The 18,071-nt window shown below is 38.4% G+C and overlaps 1 protein-coding gene across 1 annotated transcript in view; it reads left to right on the top strand.

Annotated features, from left to right (window-relative positions):
• TSHZ3 (teashirt zinc finger homeobox 3) overlaps nt 1–17,371 on the top strand; it is a 71,333-nt gene extending 53,962 nt beyond the window's left edge. Inside the window, exon 2 of the mRNA XM_032764184.1 lies at nt 12,658–17,371. Coding sequence (XP_032620075.1) covers nt 12,658–15,857 — 3,200 coding nt within the window. The 3' untranslated portion in view covers nt 15,858–17,371. The remainder of the gene's footprint in view (nt 1–12,657) is intronic.
• Nucleotides 17,372–18,071: the final 700 nt, after the last annotated feature.

Genomic DNA, 18,071 nt, shown 5'->3' with positions numbered 1-18,071 from the left:
CCTTATTTACTTTACATACAACAACAGTTTAGTTATATATTATAGACTTATGGAAAGAGACCTTTTAAAAACGTTAAAATGTATGACCGGCACACAAGACTTTAAATCAGAGTGAATAAATGAAGACTCGGCACACCACTTCTGAAAGGTTGCCGACCCCTGGACTAGTTATTCCTGATGAAGTAGAGAAAGGCCATCCAGGGGGACAGTACAATGCAAGCCTGCTGTTTAAACAAAGTTATCTTTCATTTATTTCATATTGTGGGAGGGGTGGAGGTGGGGGAGATTCAGGATGGACATAACTAAAATGAGTTTCTGCTAGAGCTGAAAAACAATTGACAACTGATGTGACTCTTCATAAAGCAACTGAATTGTAGGTTGCAATCAAAGATTTAGTATAAATATGTGTACCTGATATCTCTCTTCACAGTAGTGTGCAGTCACATGAGCAATGAGTAAGACTAAAAACTGCCACACAGAGACCAATGGTTCTTTTACACTTAGGATAAGACTCCAACAAGACTGTTACTTGAAAATAGGCTTCATTGGGTATACACACTAAAATATTATTTACATCCATCATACATAAGTTTTTAAATAATATCATTAAAATGTTCTTTAGCTATAATTGTATGAGATGGATGCACCTGCTTGATGTAGATATTACACCATTATTGCTGTTGTACTGTAAAAGGCCTATTTTAAAGATTCCTAATGGTAATGAAAATATTCTGATATAGCATTAAGGATTTTGCTACTGAAGTGTGTTTAATGTAAATATGCTGTCAGATACCCTTCAAGTAATTGACAAGAGCAGATGATTAGCAGTGTTCTCAATAGTGTTTTTGCATAATCTTACATTTTGACAGAACTCTTCAGCGGCTTGTTATTGTCAGCACTCTGCAATCACTATTACTTTTTCCTTGACAACATTTACTTTGTCATTATAAATCTTGTAAGTGGTCATTTAACTTGTTCAGTATTCATGTAAGAGTATCATTACTAACACAGTTTCTCAACAGGAAGACATTTTTCCAAATATCGTGAAAGTAAACTTCAAACAACTCTGAATGAAGTAGATTGACTGCTAGTTCTCTGAAATACTCACCTGTATCAGTGCTAGTCTTAGTTATTATATGTTTCAGTGATTATTTTGTTCAATAAGAAGGAGATTACATTCTCATGTTGCCTGTCAAATTCATCTGGGTGGTTTTAGGCTTTTTGTCAGTGTTTTCGTTCTTTATTTTTATTGTTTTAGTTATCATTTACATCTAACTGGCCAAAATTAAGCAGTTGTTATCCATAAGCATTCATAATGACTTACAGTATGTAACATTAATAGCCAATATAATAAACCATCACCTTTATTGAAGCATCTCTTGTTTCTACAGCAGTTCTTTAATCTGTCTCAATAGATTTCTAGTGTACAGCTCATATAGATCTGGTCAGTGACAAGGGTTAGAGTAGTCTTGTAGAACATTTACTTGTAGCTGTGAAAAGCCCACATTCATCAGAGGATTAGGTCGATCAGATTGTACCAGGATCAATGGAAGGCCTGTGTGATCCCTCTTAGGCTGTAATGTGTTCACCTTCTTTGGAGAGAATTCACATACACACACATTTCTGTCTTAAAGCCATTTATCTCAGAATGTCAAATTGCAATAATTAACCATTATTGATCTTAAATTCAATTAACTTCATTAACAGAGGTCACGATGAGGGTGCTTGTAAGGGAAAGGCACTTGACAAGTGTCTTTTCTTATGTGACATTGAATGTTCACGGTTGTGGCTATAAACTACCATAGGAACATCTTTTAAAAATGACAAGAGTTTGGTTGGTGACTGAGAGGAGATGTTTACTATTTAGATTTCAGGTTTTCCACTGTATTCCCTTTTTAGGAATCCGTGAACCTTGTACTTCCAGCTTGTGATTTTAGTGGGATATTTAGTGAACTGCCCAACAGTACAGTTCATTAGCTAATGCAGGACAGAGACTCATTTCCAAAATAGTATGATTAGCAGATGAATGAAATGAATATTCAGTGTCTCTCTCTGCTGTACAATACAAAACAAAATGGAAACATCTTGTACAGGGAAATCCTGAAGTCTTTACTCAGTTCTTAGTCCTAACTCAGGCAAAACTCTCTTATTGTAGCGGTTAGTAGTCCCTAAGTAGGGCTGAATAGAAACTGAGTAAGGATACCAGGTATTGACCCATAACAAAGTCTCTTTTCATGGAGCAACTTCATTGTAAGTGGAGATTCACAAAGCTGAAATTGCAATTTGCACAGTGCAGTGCATTGAAACAGTTTAGGAATTTCATTGTACTTCACTGTTCACATATTGCACAGAGTTCATTATGAGCAGGAGGTGCACCTAAAACTGCTATTGAAGCCACTGTATAAGCGACTTCAGTGGGAATTTGGGGTTCACAAGGAATGAAAGATTAGGCTTGAAGGCCTTTTTATGTAAGGAAAGAATTAGCCAATGCATTTTGAACATCTTGAACTGCTATGATCATTTAAAAAATACTCTATTAGAGTGATTTCTACACTCCAATTGAAATAATTTTTAAAGTAAGATCATTATTGTACACCTGAATTTTAAAATGTAGCATGAAGGTTTTGCTGCACGTCCAGAGATCCATGTTTATTTTTCATCTTGCTACTACTAACACAGAGCCACTGTTCAGGCCACTAAAAAGGTTGCAAGATAAGTACAAATTAAAAGCAACAGGAATACGGGAAAATTACAGAGAGTAAAGGTGTAAGATTTTTTTCATAACATTCTCAGAAATTCTAAGTAATAATTAGAAGAATAGAATCAGAGAAATTTGGAGAGAGGGGATACTGTTCAGGAACAGGTTTCTGAGACAATTTAAATGGTCATTTTGTCACTGCGTTTGCTATTTCCACTCCACTATACAAAACATTTGCTGAGAAGAGGCAGGACAGAAGCAGAATGATTTGATTACGGCATTTGATCATCTGAAGAAACTAAAGTTCCCTTACAACATCTGTTTGCTTAATGAAGGATTATAATAATTAAGAACTATTAGAGCCATATTGAGAACTTTTATGTTCATGACTATTTATCCTGGAGTTGTCTGTGAATCTTGTATTAGTTTGTCAAATGCCCTATATACTTCCCAGTGATTAAAAAACGCTACCCAAATGTTGATTTCAAGCCAGGATTGTGGCATTGTTTTTGTTTTTAGAATCCATTCATTTAAAGGGTTTAGTGAAAGATGCATGTTACCTTGTGCTGTTAACAGCCTTTTCCAAGTAGATTTGTGTTTCCTGAGGATTTGATGGAATAATTTTGCAAACAGAAAGAAATTGATAATTTTGAGGTCAGAAAACCACCACGTAAAGTGTGTCAATAGCTAAATATGTGGTCCAAATCCAAACTATGGTTAAGGCTACAATACTGTCTCTGTCTCGCCCTGCGGACACGTGACACTCATTGTATTATACACCTGCATAGAGTGGAGAATTCAACACAGTTCTGTACGTTGCAGCCAAGGAACCTGCCCTGGAAACCAGCAGGAACTGGAGTTATGTCTTGCTTAGAACTGGTCACGTTATTCATAGTGAGTAATTCATACAAGAAATTTAACTTTAGCTGAAATAGCTGCAAATAGACTAATTTTACTAGTTTATTTGTTAATTGGAATTGTTCCCTTCACTTCAGCAATTAATGATTTACCATTTGTAATTGACTGCTTTGCTTGGTATTGTTCCTACTTTCTGGTTGGCTGACTGATGCTTGAAATATTATAAGCGAGAGGAGTACAGATATTGAATACTCATATTCACTGTGAATAGCTCTGTTCTTTGGCAAATGGGTGTATTTTTACAGAGAACAACCATTCTCCAATAATTTGTGTGCGCTGAGCTAGGTGGGTGGGTGAACTGTTTGCCTTCACATGTATGAGACGTGAACAAAAAAGAACATGAATGTGGTCAAAGCAAACAGCAATTCAGAATCTAAATGAATGATCACAAGCACTGTTTTTCTGGTTGCCTTGCTCTCACTGTGATGCTGCTCATAAAGGACAAGGTTGTGCTTGGCTATTACATGCATGCAGTGAGGGGAGGAGGTAAGAAGCCTTTGCACAGATTGCAGAAAAAATTCCAGTCCCTGAGTTCACAGGACCACAGGGACTGGCTCAGCATGTGTAGTGTCTCAAAAGGGGCAAGAAGGACGCAGGGTCCTAGCTCTGTCCCACAACAGTGTATGGCAATGGGTATACTTGTTTGCTCCTTGGAGCTGCATGAAGCAAAATGCCTCCTGGAGCTCTCTCTAAGGCAGTGTGGCTTTACGCTGCTCCTGGTGTAAATGGCACAGGAGGGCACACAGACCATGGGCCAGATTCTGTGCTCTAACTCCTGTTCACCTATTTTCATGACCGAAACAGAGAAGAATTTGGTCCACTATCTCTACAAACTTGCTTGGGACAAAGAAATCCAGGTGTTATTTGCATCCACCACAAGTTAGTTGTGTTATATGGGTGTAAATGAGAGTTGGCAGCTCCTGAATGGTCTCTATTGCCAAACTGTTGTTCTTGCTGTGACAATTCTTATTTTAAAATAGGTATTTAATTCATTTCTGAACAGCACAATATGACATATAAAAGCATGTTTCTTTGATTCTGATAGTACTCAGCACATTGTCCAGGCTGGTGGCTTAGATGTAGGATGTCATGATGAGTTTCTTTTTAGGGCCTACATTCATCTCTGGTCAGCAACTTCATGTAGAAAAGGGCAGTGAGGGCTGATGTCATCATGCAAGCAGGTCCAGCTCTTTAGCAACTCCTCAGCCAATCCGGCACCTAGAAGAGAAGGCTGCAGTGTGACGTGCTGATATGCTGCTCAACATGTTGGACAGGTGTGGTGTGAGAGCTCATCTGTGGGTGATTTTAACAGGTTTCAGAAACACAGGTGCCCTGCTCAAAAGATGTGCTGCAGGGAGTGAAGGTCTCATGCAGAAACCAGGGCAAAACACCAGCTTGGAGTTGACAGAGGTGTGATTTGTCAGCTGATTCTAGTATCTTAGAACAGATCCTTCCCTATTGCTTACCTCAAGTTCCGCTTTATGCTGAGAGCAGAAAACTTGTGGGAGAGTTTAGGCAGTGCCTCTTCTTGACTCAGGGATCATTCCTACATTCCCTGCTGCTGAATGCAGATGCTGGCCATGTGCAGGTCTTGCTGCTGTCAAACAATAGTTTGCTCCAGAGATTTGTGATCACAGATTCTGGGCTTGCGCAATGGACACAGTTGTGGGCATTTCACTGGGGAATTCAATCCTTAATTATTTTTAAAGATTAAAAGTGTCAATTATTTCTAGTTTTGTGCACATGCAGAGGAAGTTTAGGAACAGAAACTAGAACTCCAGACTCCTGGTCCTGTTCTACTTATGTGTTTTGCCTGTATCCCTTCATTATAGAAACTAACTTAACAGGTAATTTAAGAATTCTAGGTTCCTTTCCTAGAGTTTCTATGTGACCTTAAGCAAGTAGCTTAACTCTCTGTGCCTTCATTTACCCTTTCTACAAAAAGGTAATAACAGCACTTACCTGTACTACAGGTGCTGAGAGGAATAGTACATTAATGCACATTAAAGCTGTTGAGCTCCTTGAATGGAGGGTCTAAATAGAAAGGCCAAGATGTTATAAAAATTCATCTGCTATAATCACTTCAGTTTTTCAGATGTGTGTTAAATGTGTTTATTACTACTTGCCCTGGGGAAGTACATTGTGACTAAGGAAATAATATAAACGAGAGATATGAAGAATCATCTTTGACTTATCAAACTTCTAAGCAGTAGTTGGTTTCAGACAGGAGAATGCCTTCCTTATCCGAATAAGTAGCCTGAGTAAGTGCCTTCTGACGACTTAGTCTCGTTTGTTGGATAAGCATGTTCCAAACTGCATAACGTGGAGATGAGATATGTGAGATTTTTCAGACAGAAGTTTACTGAACCTGAGTAATTTGAATGGGAGATTTGGGTTCTGCTGCTCTTTCATTTTAACTACACCTAAAAGCGAGGAAGCATGGGATTCAAGTGACATGAGAATAAGGTGCTTAGTGTCTAATTCCTTTCATTCTGTGTTCAGGCTGGTCCATGTTTCAGTGTAGCAGAAACTTTCTTGTTATCATCTGTTCCCTATGTATTCATGTCTCTGTAATTCTCTTCTTTAATGCTAACAGTTGATTTGCGCTCTCTGAAGTTGCTCCAAATGTAATACCAGTACAGGATGCTGGATTAGAGCAGCTGGCTAGCTTCCTGTGGCCTATTTCTGAGCTTTCTGTATCAGACAGCTGCAGTACTTTCAGCAAAGAACCAAATGCTAATATACTTCAAAGTTTCTGGTGCCTAATGATAGCCACCCATTACACTGGCATGCTGTCACATCCATCCCTACTCCGATCCCCAATAATTTAATACCACATTATTATTGGCATGAAGAAGCTGCAGATTTATTAACACACAAAATATCCAACTAAACAAGCGTTAATCATGCACATTACATCAAATTAACATGTAGAAAATTAATATTCTTGACCTTGACAGTGGGCAGAATAATAAATCTTGGAGTAGACTATTACTTCAGTGGAAGGTACCAACTACTCCAGCCAATGTGTGAGAGAAGCATGGATCTCTCCACCTGGAAATAACATTTCATTTCAACTACAGACAGTCCCGCCCCTATGAAACAGAGCCTCTGACCTCTCTAAGCAGGAATAATAGCTAGATTGCCATGCCTCTTGTAAAGAAAGCATTGCCATTCGCCATTTATGTTGCCACTCTTGGGGGGAGAAGGCAGTCCCCCCTAATTTCTGTTACATAGCAAGGCGCTTCTGAAATGTGCGGATTGACAGCAACTTGGGGATCTTCTTTTTAATCCAAATAATTAGTACATTCTGGACAATGATGCTACAAGCCTTTGCACAGCATTCACCACCTCTAGGCTTCAGGTTGATTTTCAGTGGTGTATAGTTCATTCAGTGCTCCACCTCTATGCAGAGAATGCCAGTTCTGTTGGATTTTCTGTGATGTTTGTATACATCTTCAAGGAACTGGACTGAGATACCGATTCATTTTCTCTCTGTTTCAAAATTTCCATTGGACTGTAATCATTTTCATTTGCTACCAGCCTGGGCTAGTTTTCATCCAGTGATCTACTCTAAAGGTGGAAAGTTCCATTCCAAACCCTGTGAGCTGTTCCCTCCTATATCCCTCACTTTCTTAGTTATTTCATACAAAAATGTACAGGCAGACCAACAACAGGATATCCCTTGTCTGTTACTGATAGCAGTGAACACTCATTGTGTATGTCTGGTCTGTAATTTATGTGCTATCTATTGAAAGAAAATAAAATTTTTCAATTGCTGTGCTCAACATTTTGTGCTGCAGTCAGATCCCTGTCCAAAGAACCAGCCATATCAACTCAGACTGTGATCTCCTGAGATCTCAGACAATAAGCAACATCAGGCCTGGTCACGATCATTTCTACTCCCAACCCCTTTCTTTTGTCCTCCCTTCTTAATGGAAGAATTTTAACTGCTTCATATTTTTTAAGGACTTTGAAGCTTTTGCACAGTGCACTGAAAATCAACTGAATGCTTGGGCCCTTCAGGCAGATGGATTTTTATATCTTGTATTGATAAATATATATGTAGAACAGATTCTGCTTCCCCTTTCTTCCTCTGCAGAACATGGTTCTGCAGCTCAATGAGCAGGGGATGGAATGCCCTTTTACGGGCCCTGTGTACCATGTTTCTCAGTGACTTCTGTGCTGCCACCCCAGGGTTTTTAAGTTGGACTGGAGGATATGCTGGTGTGGCTGGTGAATCTGTCACAAAGCAGATTCACTGGCTGAAAATGTGACACCGATGTATGGAAGCAACCTGAATTTCTGAGGCTGCAGTGATGGCGATGGAGCAGCTCCATAGCCAGCGAGGGGGATTTTGTTTATACTGGGCTTGGCACCAGGAATTACCCATAATAAGTACAAGGAGAATGTAATGTTAGACATTATTATATGGCTTCTTTCAAGTGGAGAGGGAGAATTGTGTAACTCGTAAGTATTTGAGCAAAGTGAAACCCTCTTGAGTGTGCTGTGGTCTTTCCAAACTAATTAAATTAGAGCTGTCCCTGTCTGAGTCAGTTTGGGCAGGAGAGAGGCTGTGTTCACAGTGTGTGAAGAACCCCGGCATAAGCGGGTGCAAATCCATTCGCTTCAGTGGAGTTGTGCTTGCTTACATCAGGGTTGAATTTGGCCCAGGGCGTCAGCAGAGCCGTTACCAGTATAAACATTTTGATTTAGCCACATAGTACCCTCCCATATTTGTAGAAATACGATGGACTGATATTAGTTCCCATTGCTTGCATGGTGTCCATGGTGTGTGTATGGAGTATGTCTGTGAGTATATCCATGTATGTATAGTATGTGCATGTATAGATTGTTTGGGGCAGTGATGTAGCACGTTATTTTTGCTAGCGAAGAAATGATGCATAACTCAGTTATGAAGGTAATTCCCTCTCATAGGAAATGAATTCCATTATATTACAGCTTACTGTTACGTATTTATATTAAATGTGTTAATTTCATTTTTACCTAGCAGTTTAGTTAATAATTATAACAAATGTTAATGAGGGAGCTGTCTGTTCTCGACTTCTCTTTACCTGTACCAAGGATAGGTTTCTTCACTCTTCTGATACCTTAATTTTCTGTACAAACCAGGGGCATTCCAGGAAAGCATTTTCCTGGTTTTTCCAAATTGTCTGTCACGATCATAGACACATTTGGGTTGCAAGTGACTTCCCCAGGGTCACCTAGCCTTGCAGGAAGTACAGTGAAAAGTTTTGTGTGGAGTTTGTTTGTTTATGTGAAGGGGAAAAAAGCCAGAAAAGAACAACATAATTGCTTTCATTTCAATTCATACTAATTTATTTTGCCTTTAGAAGCACCTTTAAAGTCACCCCCCCCCCCGCTTTTGGGTGTCTTTGTTAGACGTTGAGGTGTTTAAGGAACAGTCACACACCTACCTCACCGTTTCGAACATTTACTTTACATATGAAAAATATTAAAATAGGAAAAAAGACAAAGAAAATAAACCCACACAAATAAACATGGGACTGGGCGACAGGTGATGGATCACTTGATGATTACCTATTCTGTTCATTCCCTCTGGGGCACCTGCCATTGGCCACTGTCGGAGACGGATACTGGGCTAGATGGACCTTTGGTCTGACCCCGCATGGCCGTTCTTAGGTTCTAACATTGTTGCGACTTGCATTTAATGTCCAGTGCAGATCGATGGAATAAACAGGTGACCAGCTGCGGGATGGCACCAGCTCCAGTTGGTTTGGATGAGGGTGGTTTACGTCTTGCTCCTTCTCATAGGTACCCTCATCCTCTGCACAAAGGAAGGGCATAAAGGTTCTTAGCACAGGTTAGTTCTCTAGTGGAGAGAGTTGTGGGTAAAGCTAAGTGTCATCTTCCCTGTCACTTGTTTAACTGGATAACCTTACTGCACTGGACCCAAATAACTGCCTAGAGCTGAAGAGGGTGCAGTCCCCTTTTCCCCCATGTTGTTTTGAGATTAGTTTATTAAAGTTGCACCCTCATATGCTGAACCGATTCCTCCTCTCCATGCCTTATTTCCTGAATCAAAAACTCTGATGTCACAAACTCAGCTTCATGACTCCAGCTTGGGAAAGAGAAGGACAGTTATTGAGGAGGTAGCTCTTAGTTAACAGGCAGATATGCTTGATAATGGGTAAAAAGAGCAAAGAAAGCATGAAAGGAAAGGGATTTAAATTTAAATGTGCTACATGCTGGAGAATTCCAGCTAACATAAAAGTCACTCTTCTAAAAGTGGTGAATGTGACAACACAAGCGGCTCAGACCAAGCAAAATTCCGAAGGTTTCAATAGCCTGAGAAACAGAAATGTAAGGAAAACCAGCACTAATCAGGGACTAGATTGTTTAAGCTTTGCTCACGCTGGTGAGCACCTATTCACACAAGTAATTTTAACGTCGAGGAACTACTCCTATGACTACTCACTGTTATGAGAGTGGTTGGCACTCTAGCCCTACATGAATAAAGGGAGAAAAAGCCAGGCACTCTTATAGACCACCTCTGTCTGATGCCTCAGGATACAGGTGTGAAAAGGAGATCTTCCTAGGTCAGGCAATGTGACAGTAACTTCCTTTTTCCTTTATGCTGTAAAGAGGGTGTGATTTCTGTTCAGTAAGGGAGGCACAGGGACAGGAGTTTTTATTTTAAAAAAATATGAACAAAAACACGCCTGTTTTTATAAAGAAGATTCCACAGAAAAGGATTGTACTATTTTAGGCCACATCATATGGCCTGCAACATAATTTCTTTCTTCCTTTTCTTTTAAAATGCATGTTTCTTGGAGCTTTGGAATTGTTCTTCAGTTACTGATCATTGATAGCCAATTATTCATATATTATCATTGTCTTAAAATTCTCACTTTCAGAGGGTGGTTTGCAGCTTTTGGGTCTGCTGGGCTACGTGATTCCACTGGAATTGAGAAATACCCTGATGCAAATAACTAAAATAAGACAACTTGTGTTGTTCCACAAGAGGATGGAAGTGCTGAATGAACGACATTGTGCGATTGTAAACACTTTGGAGCTTGGACTGTTTCTTTGTCAGTGTTTATACAGTGCCCAGCAGAATGGCACTGATTCTGATTGCAACCTGTTGGCGCTACTATAATATAAATATTTCCTAGTAATGATTAGAGAAGGCTTACAATCAACCTAAGTATTTCCAGATAGCATAAAATTACAGCAAAATAGACAGCAGTTACATTGTCTTTAGATTCAATTTACGTATTTTTAAATTTAAAAATACAATCTTGACATCTCTTCAGATACATTGCACATTTGATCTGCAACACCTATGCACAGTTGTGTGTTGCTCTGACTTCATATGTTTGTGCTTTCAACGGTTTAACTCAGAATACAAGGGCCAGATTATAACTTCACATGGTTGGAAGCAATTTTGCTAAAATCATCCACGTGAGAAGGCACTAGTAAAAAATTTTTTATATTTCCCAATTGATTGCACCATACTCTTTTTGAAACTGGAAGTCCACTTCAATGTTACTTTAACAGTTATATTGTCATTAGTGCTTCACTTAAACACAAGCACCCTGAAAAGAAGCATGAAAGATTTCTAATGATAGATACATTGTACAGTATATATCCATTATACTTTACTCTTCCACTGCCCTGGATGAAATAGCTTCATTTGATCAATATACAGTGTACACTCTTGCCTGAATAAACAGGCTGCATAGATTGTTGTATATGCTGAACTGTGTGCCATGCTTGGCCAGATGCCCTCACATTCCAGGTATGTTGTGAAGGCAGATGCTTTCAACCATCTGAAAACTATGGATACGTACTGCAATTGCATTTTTCTGAGCATATTATTTTTTTGGTAATAGATATCTAGCAAGTTCTCTACGTATGGTTATATGGTTAGTTTAGTTCTTCTAAAAAAAACCCAACCTCTTATCTAATATGCATGTATTTATATGTATTTTATCTTTTCACTTTCTTTAGACTAAAGCGTTCAGTAGAAATAGATTAGTTTGATCAATTACTGATCGTGCTCTTAATGTTTTGATAGAATTTTCCTTCCTAAAGGCATTACTTTTATGTGTAAAATACACGTAGAGTGCCATTATGAAAAACGAACATAAAACTAGTCAGTTCCTAACTAGCGTATTCAGGAAGAGTGTGTTAGATTTACATCACCAGTTGCACTACTTACCAAAAAAAGACAGAATCCCTGTTGGGTGCCCATGTAGCTTATGCTGAGTAAATATTGACAAAGTAGTCTAAAGAGCAAACACTTTGACATTTGTAAGGTCCAGTGGAAGGTCTTGTATATATTTATACAGCAAGAATGAATACAGCATACCAATTTTCTTGAACTTGCTCCTGACATAATTCTGCATGGGCTTTCTTGTTGGGGAGAGAAGTGTGTTTAAATGTGAATGGGTCATTTGTTGCATCCATAATGAATATCTTGAATCACTGTTAGTCAGATATTTCCAAATTTAGAGTCACTAGCTTTACTACAAAAAAGAAAATAAAAAAAAATCTTGTTTTTTAATGTATTGTAATCAGCATACATTGTTATTACTTTGTAGGAATTTTATTGATGATTTTTTTCCTTTATATTTATTGAAAATTGAGTCTCAAAAATGTAATGAGTAAAAAATGCTTGCTTAATTTAAATTGTGAATCTGTCTTGTAAGAAATGCATTAGGGGTAGGAGAAGCATAAGACATATTAATTGACAGACAGGAGCTGCTGTCTCTGAGGTTGATACAAGTAATTTATTACTTTAGAAATGAATGCCACCTCCAGAATGTGCTTCATTAATTTCAAATTTAGTTTTAATTTCAAGCTGTTGCCCCTTGAGAAGAATAAGGTGGCAAATTATGTTTGAAGAGCAGATTTTTTTCTTGCTCTGAAGAAACATTAAATTTTAACTGTTTAATTTTACAAATAAATGCAGTTCTTTAGCTGAAATATTTAAGCAGCTGATGGAAAGTATGATCAACAGTCACTAACTCCTGTTTTTGTTTTGTCCACGATAGCCTATGTTTCAGATGAACTGAAGGCAGCAGCACTTGTGGAGGAAGACATGGAACCTGATGAAAATGCAATTGATGGGGAACCTTCAGCAAAATACGTGTGCCCGGAAAAAGACTACAGTAAGAACTGCCAGAGCTACCAAAACTCTCCAGCTGCTGAATTTTCCAGCCATGAAATGGACAGTGAGTCACACATCAGTGAGACAAGTGACCGCATGGCAGATTTTGAAAGCAGCTCTATCAAAAACGAGGAAGAGAGCAAGGAGGTTGCAATACCACTTGAAGATTCTGCTGTATCTGATAGTTTAGAACAAATGAAAGCCGTATATAATAACTTCCTTTCCAATTCCTACTGGTCCAATCTCAATTTGAATCTCCACCAGCCGACTTCAGAAAAAAACAACGGTAGCAGCAGCAGTAGCAGCAGCAGCAGCAGCAGTTGTGGAAGTGGTAGCTTTGACTGGCATCAGACTGCTATGGCAAAGACACTGCAGCAAGTTTCTCAGAGCAGAATTCTTCCTGAACCAAGTCTTTTTAGCACAGTTCAGTTGTACAGACAAAGCAGTAAGCTTTATGGCTCTATATTTACTGGAGCCAGTAAATTCCGTTGTAAAGACTGCAGTGCTGCCTATGACACTTTAGTAGAATTAACAGTGCACATGAATGAAACAGGACATTATCGAGATGACAACCATGAAACTGATAACAATAACCCTAAAAGATGGTCCAAACCGCGTAAACGTTCTTTGCTTGAAATGGAAGGGAAAGAAGATGCCCAGAAAGTATTAAAGTGTATGTACTGTGGCCATTCATTTGAATCTCTTCAGGACTTGAGTGTTCATATGATCAAAACAAAACACTACCAAAAAGTGCCTCTGAAGGAACCTGTTACACCTGTAGCAGCAAAAATTATCCCAGCTACTAGAAAAAAAGCATCACTGGAGCTTGAACTTCCAAGTTCTCCAGATTCCACAGGTGGGACACCAAAAGCAACAATCTCGGACACCAACGACGCGCTACAAAAGAATGCAAATCCTTACATTACGCCAAATAATCGTTACGGTCACCAGAATGGTGCCAGCTATGCTTGGCATTTTGAGGCAAGGAAATCACAAATTCTCAAATGCATGGAGTGTGGAAGTTCCCATGATACTTTGCAGGAACTCACTGCCCACATGATGGTGACAGGACATTTTATAAAAGTCACTAACTCTGCCATGAAGAAAGGGAAGCCAATTATAGAAGCCCCAGTGACGCCAACAATAACAGCTCTACTAGACGAAAAAGTACAGTCTGTGCCACTCGCAGCCACCACTTTTACATCTCCCTCCAACACGCCTTCTAGTATCTCCCCAAAATTGAATGTTGAAGTAAAAAAAGAAGTAGATAAAGAGAGAGGGATTGCTGATGATAAAATGAAAGAGAAAGAGAAGTCAAATGAAGATGAGGAAAAGTATGATATCTCCTCAAAATATCATTATTTGACTGAAAATGACCTGGAAGAAAGTCCTAAAGGGGGGCTAGATATTTTAAAGTCTTTAGAAAACACAGTAACATCAGCTATAAACAAAGCCCAGAATGGTACACCAAGCTGGGGTGGCTACCCCAGTATTCATGCTGCCTACCAGCTACCTAATATGATGAAGCTGTCATTGGGTTCATCGGGAAAAGGTACACCCTTAAAATCTATGTTTGGAAACAATGAAATAGTGTCGCCGACTAAAAACCAGCCCTTACTGTCGCCACCAAGCAGTCAAACCTCCCCTGTGCCAAAAACGAACTTTCATGCCATGGAAGAACTGGTAAAGAAAGTCACTGAGAAAGTGATTAAAGTTGAGGAAAAAATGAAAGAACCTGAAGGAAAACTGTCTCCAGTGAAACGCGCGACACCTTCGCCATGCAGCAGCGAACTCAGTGAACCCCTCAAAATGGATGCCTCCAGTGATGGTGGTTTTAAAAGCCAACAGAACAGCCCAGTTCCTCAGAGGGATAGTTGCAAGGATAGTCCAACTATAGAACCAGTGGAAAATGGTAAAGAGCCTGTAAAGTTAATTGCAAGTACATTAAGCAGCAGCACAGCTATTATTACAGATCATCCTCCTGAACAACCATTTGTAAATCCATTAAGTGCACTGCAGTCTGTCATGAATATTCATCTTGGAAAAGCAGCAAAACCATCTTTGCCTGCTCTGGATCCAATGAGCATGCTTTTTAAAATGAGCAACAGTTTGGCAGAAAAGGCTGCGGTGGCCACCCCACCTTTGCAGTGCAAAAAAACAGACCACTTAGACCGTTATTTTTATCATGTCAACAATGACCAACCCATAGATTTGACGAAAGGCAAGAGTGACAAAAGCTGCTCTTTGGGTTCAGCGCTTTTGTCATCCACATCAACATCTTCTGCATCTTCTTCATCTACAGTGACAACAGCAAAGACTTCTGCAGTCGTGTCATTCATGTCAAACTCGCCGCTACGCGAGAATGCCTTGTCAGATATATCTGATATGCTGAAGAACCTGACAGAAAGTCACACATCAAAATCTTCCACACCTTCCAGCATATCTGAGAAATCTGACATTGATGGTACCACAATAGAGGAACCAGAAGAGACAACACCAGCTCAGAAAAGGAAGGGACGTCAGTCTAACTGGAACCCTCAGCACTTGCTCATTCTGCAGGCCCAGTTTGCAGCCAGTTTACGACAGACATCAGAGGGAAAATACATTATGTCAGACTTGAGCCCTCAAGAAAGGATGCACATTTCAAGGTTTACGGGACTCTCAATGACCACAATTAGCCACTGGCTAGCCAATGTGAAATACCAGCTCCGAAGGACAGGAGGAACTAAGTTCCTTAAAAATTTGGACACTGGGCATCCAGTGTTCTTTTGTAATGACTGTGCTTCACAGATCAGAACTCCTTCAACTTATATCAGTCACCTTGAGTCACATCTAGGTTTCAGGTTAAGAGACCTGTCCAAACTGTCCAATGAACAGATTAACAATCAGATAGCACAAACAAAGTCACCATCTGAAAAACTGGTGACATCATCCCCAGAGGAAGAAATTGGAACTTCCTATCAGTGTAAACTTTGTAACAGGACTTTTGCAAGCAAGCATGCTGTGAAACTTCATCTTAGTAAAACACACGGGAAGTCACCCGAGGATCATCTTCTGTATGTTTCGGAGTTAGAGAAGCAGTAGCATTTGCTTTTGATTAAAATAACTGTAATTTGCTTTGAGGAAACTGTCAAAGACGCCTTAAAGCTACTGTTTAGTTCTTGGCACATGTTCTTATTTTAACTCCAGAGAGTCACTCTGGGCTGAACTGTTTTGTATAATTGTACAGTGTTTAATAGAGGTGCATAATCAGCTGTTGTTACTGGTAAAATATGAAGGTTAAAATGCAGTGGTAAGTGTTTGGAACTTTGTGTAAATTGGATTTAGTTGCTGTGCATCCCTCTGATGCATCAAGCTGCATGCATTAACAGACAGTTTAATTAAGCATTTATAACTAATCCTGGTGCACTTTTTTCATGTGACCTAAGTGTGCTGGTATTTCTCACCCTATAATCTTTAGCCCTCTGAGTACTTTGGAATACTTTTGCTTTAATTTGGTAAAATGTATGGATATGTTTTTTAAAACCCTTACCAGCTTAGTTCTAATTATTAATATGAACCTCCATTTATGCAGAGGTGTATCACACCTTGAAATTTAAAATATTATTTTCACATTGAAACATAGATGTATATATTGTATAGATTTCAAAATCTCTTATGGAAATGTAATTGTGGTTAATGCCATGTTTTTCTTCAGCATTTTTAGCAATGACGGTTTTTGTACCTGATATGCCTCAGGTATAAGCTATACCTATATATAGTGTATATTTCTTCTTTTAGGTCTAAGGGTTTTTCTTTTAACATCCAAACATTGTAAATTATATGAAAGGTACCACAAATAGCATTTATAAAGTATTCAAAAACATTATTCTTAAAGCAAAGTATGATTGTTTTGTTTTGCTATACAGTACATCTATATTGATAGAGGTTCATGTTTAAATTATACATATTTATTAGTATCGTTATCATTTGTTTTTAAACCAGCTGAATAACAGAAGCCACGGACTCCATCCTTGGCATGCATTATAACTATTTTGCACAACATGACTTTTAAAGGTATTTATTAGTAAAAGAAAATTTAAATAAAATAAAAAATGAGAGAATTCAAAATAAACTCAGTGCTCAAAGGGTTAAATCTATTTGAAAAACTTGTACTGTATTTCCTAAACATTGATAAAGCCTTTAAAATGTTTGTACTGTAATATTTTGCTTAAAAGTTATGAGGCATTCTGTGATATAACCTTTTACTTATTTATAAGCGCTATTGGTTGTTATTTCATATTGTAGAATGCCTTTTTATTTCAATTGGTAACTTTCTGTTTTGTTCTGCCTAATTATTCTCCCAAGATTCCATACTGCAGCTTTATCTTTAGGCATATGAAAGGTAACCCGTGGTTACCAGCACACTAAGTGATTCTGTTCGTCTCCATTTTTGGCAGTTAATTTGCAGAAGTAACTGACAGCTGACACCATATGAGAATCTATGTATAAAATATTGGCATGTAAACAGCACAGACACTGTAATGCACTCTGTGCCCTGTTTTGTTGTTGACAATGAAGCACCATTATATGACTCTTCATATAACCTTTTTTTCTACAGCAGCATTAAAATTGTCTTTTTGCTATAATTTTGTGTTGCATTCACAATTATGTCTGAAATGTGCTACGACTAACGAGCACATTAAAATTAAATTGTATGCTATCTGTTTATGACTGAAGCTTGAGTAGGTTTCTTCATCTGCCAGGTGCTGGCAGTCAAAAGCTGCACATAAATCACTGGAGTTTTAGTGAACTTTAGCATTTAAAGAGCAGGGTAGCACTTATTCAAAGGCTGCATTAACAAAAATTTTCTCCAAGAAAAAATAAATGAATGTTTTATAATTCCACTTTAGAGATCGGGTAAGATTGACTGTAAAGAAGAGAGTTTATAAGCAACATGTGTGGCAAGGCAAATAGGTGTTTTGCTTTGCTGTGTATTCAGACTCAGACAGTGATGCTTAAATGAATTTCTCTTGAATATACCGAATAGAGTCTGCAAGTAATATTGGTAGGTGCTTCATGTCCAAATTTTTGTTTGTTAAAAAAAAAAAAACTGCAAATAATCTTTTTAAAAATGACCAGTTACCTGCCTACTATTCTTTCTTTTTTTTTTGTTGTCCTCTGTAATGTAAAGGATGGTATCTATTTCTTTTAAAACATTAGAAATCGATCTGTTCATTTTATAACTAACACAGCTTGAAGCAATATGTATTATTAGTAAACAGGCCCTATGAATAGCAATAATCAAGTCCAGTACTT

This window comes from Chelonoidis abingdonii, chromosome 19, assembly GCF_003597395.2.
Source record: "Chelonoidis abingdonii isolate Lonesome George chromosome 19, CheloAbing_2.0, whole genome shotgun sequence".
NCBI lineage: Eukaryota > Metazoa > Chordata > Testudines > Testudinidae > Chelonoidis > Chelonoidis abingdonii.
This window is presented reverse-complemented; position numbering and strand designations above follow the sequence as displayed.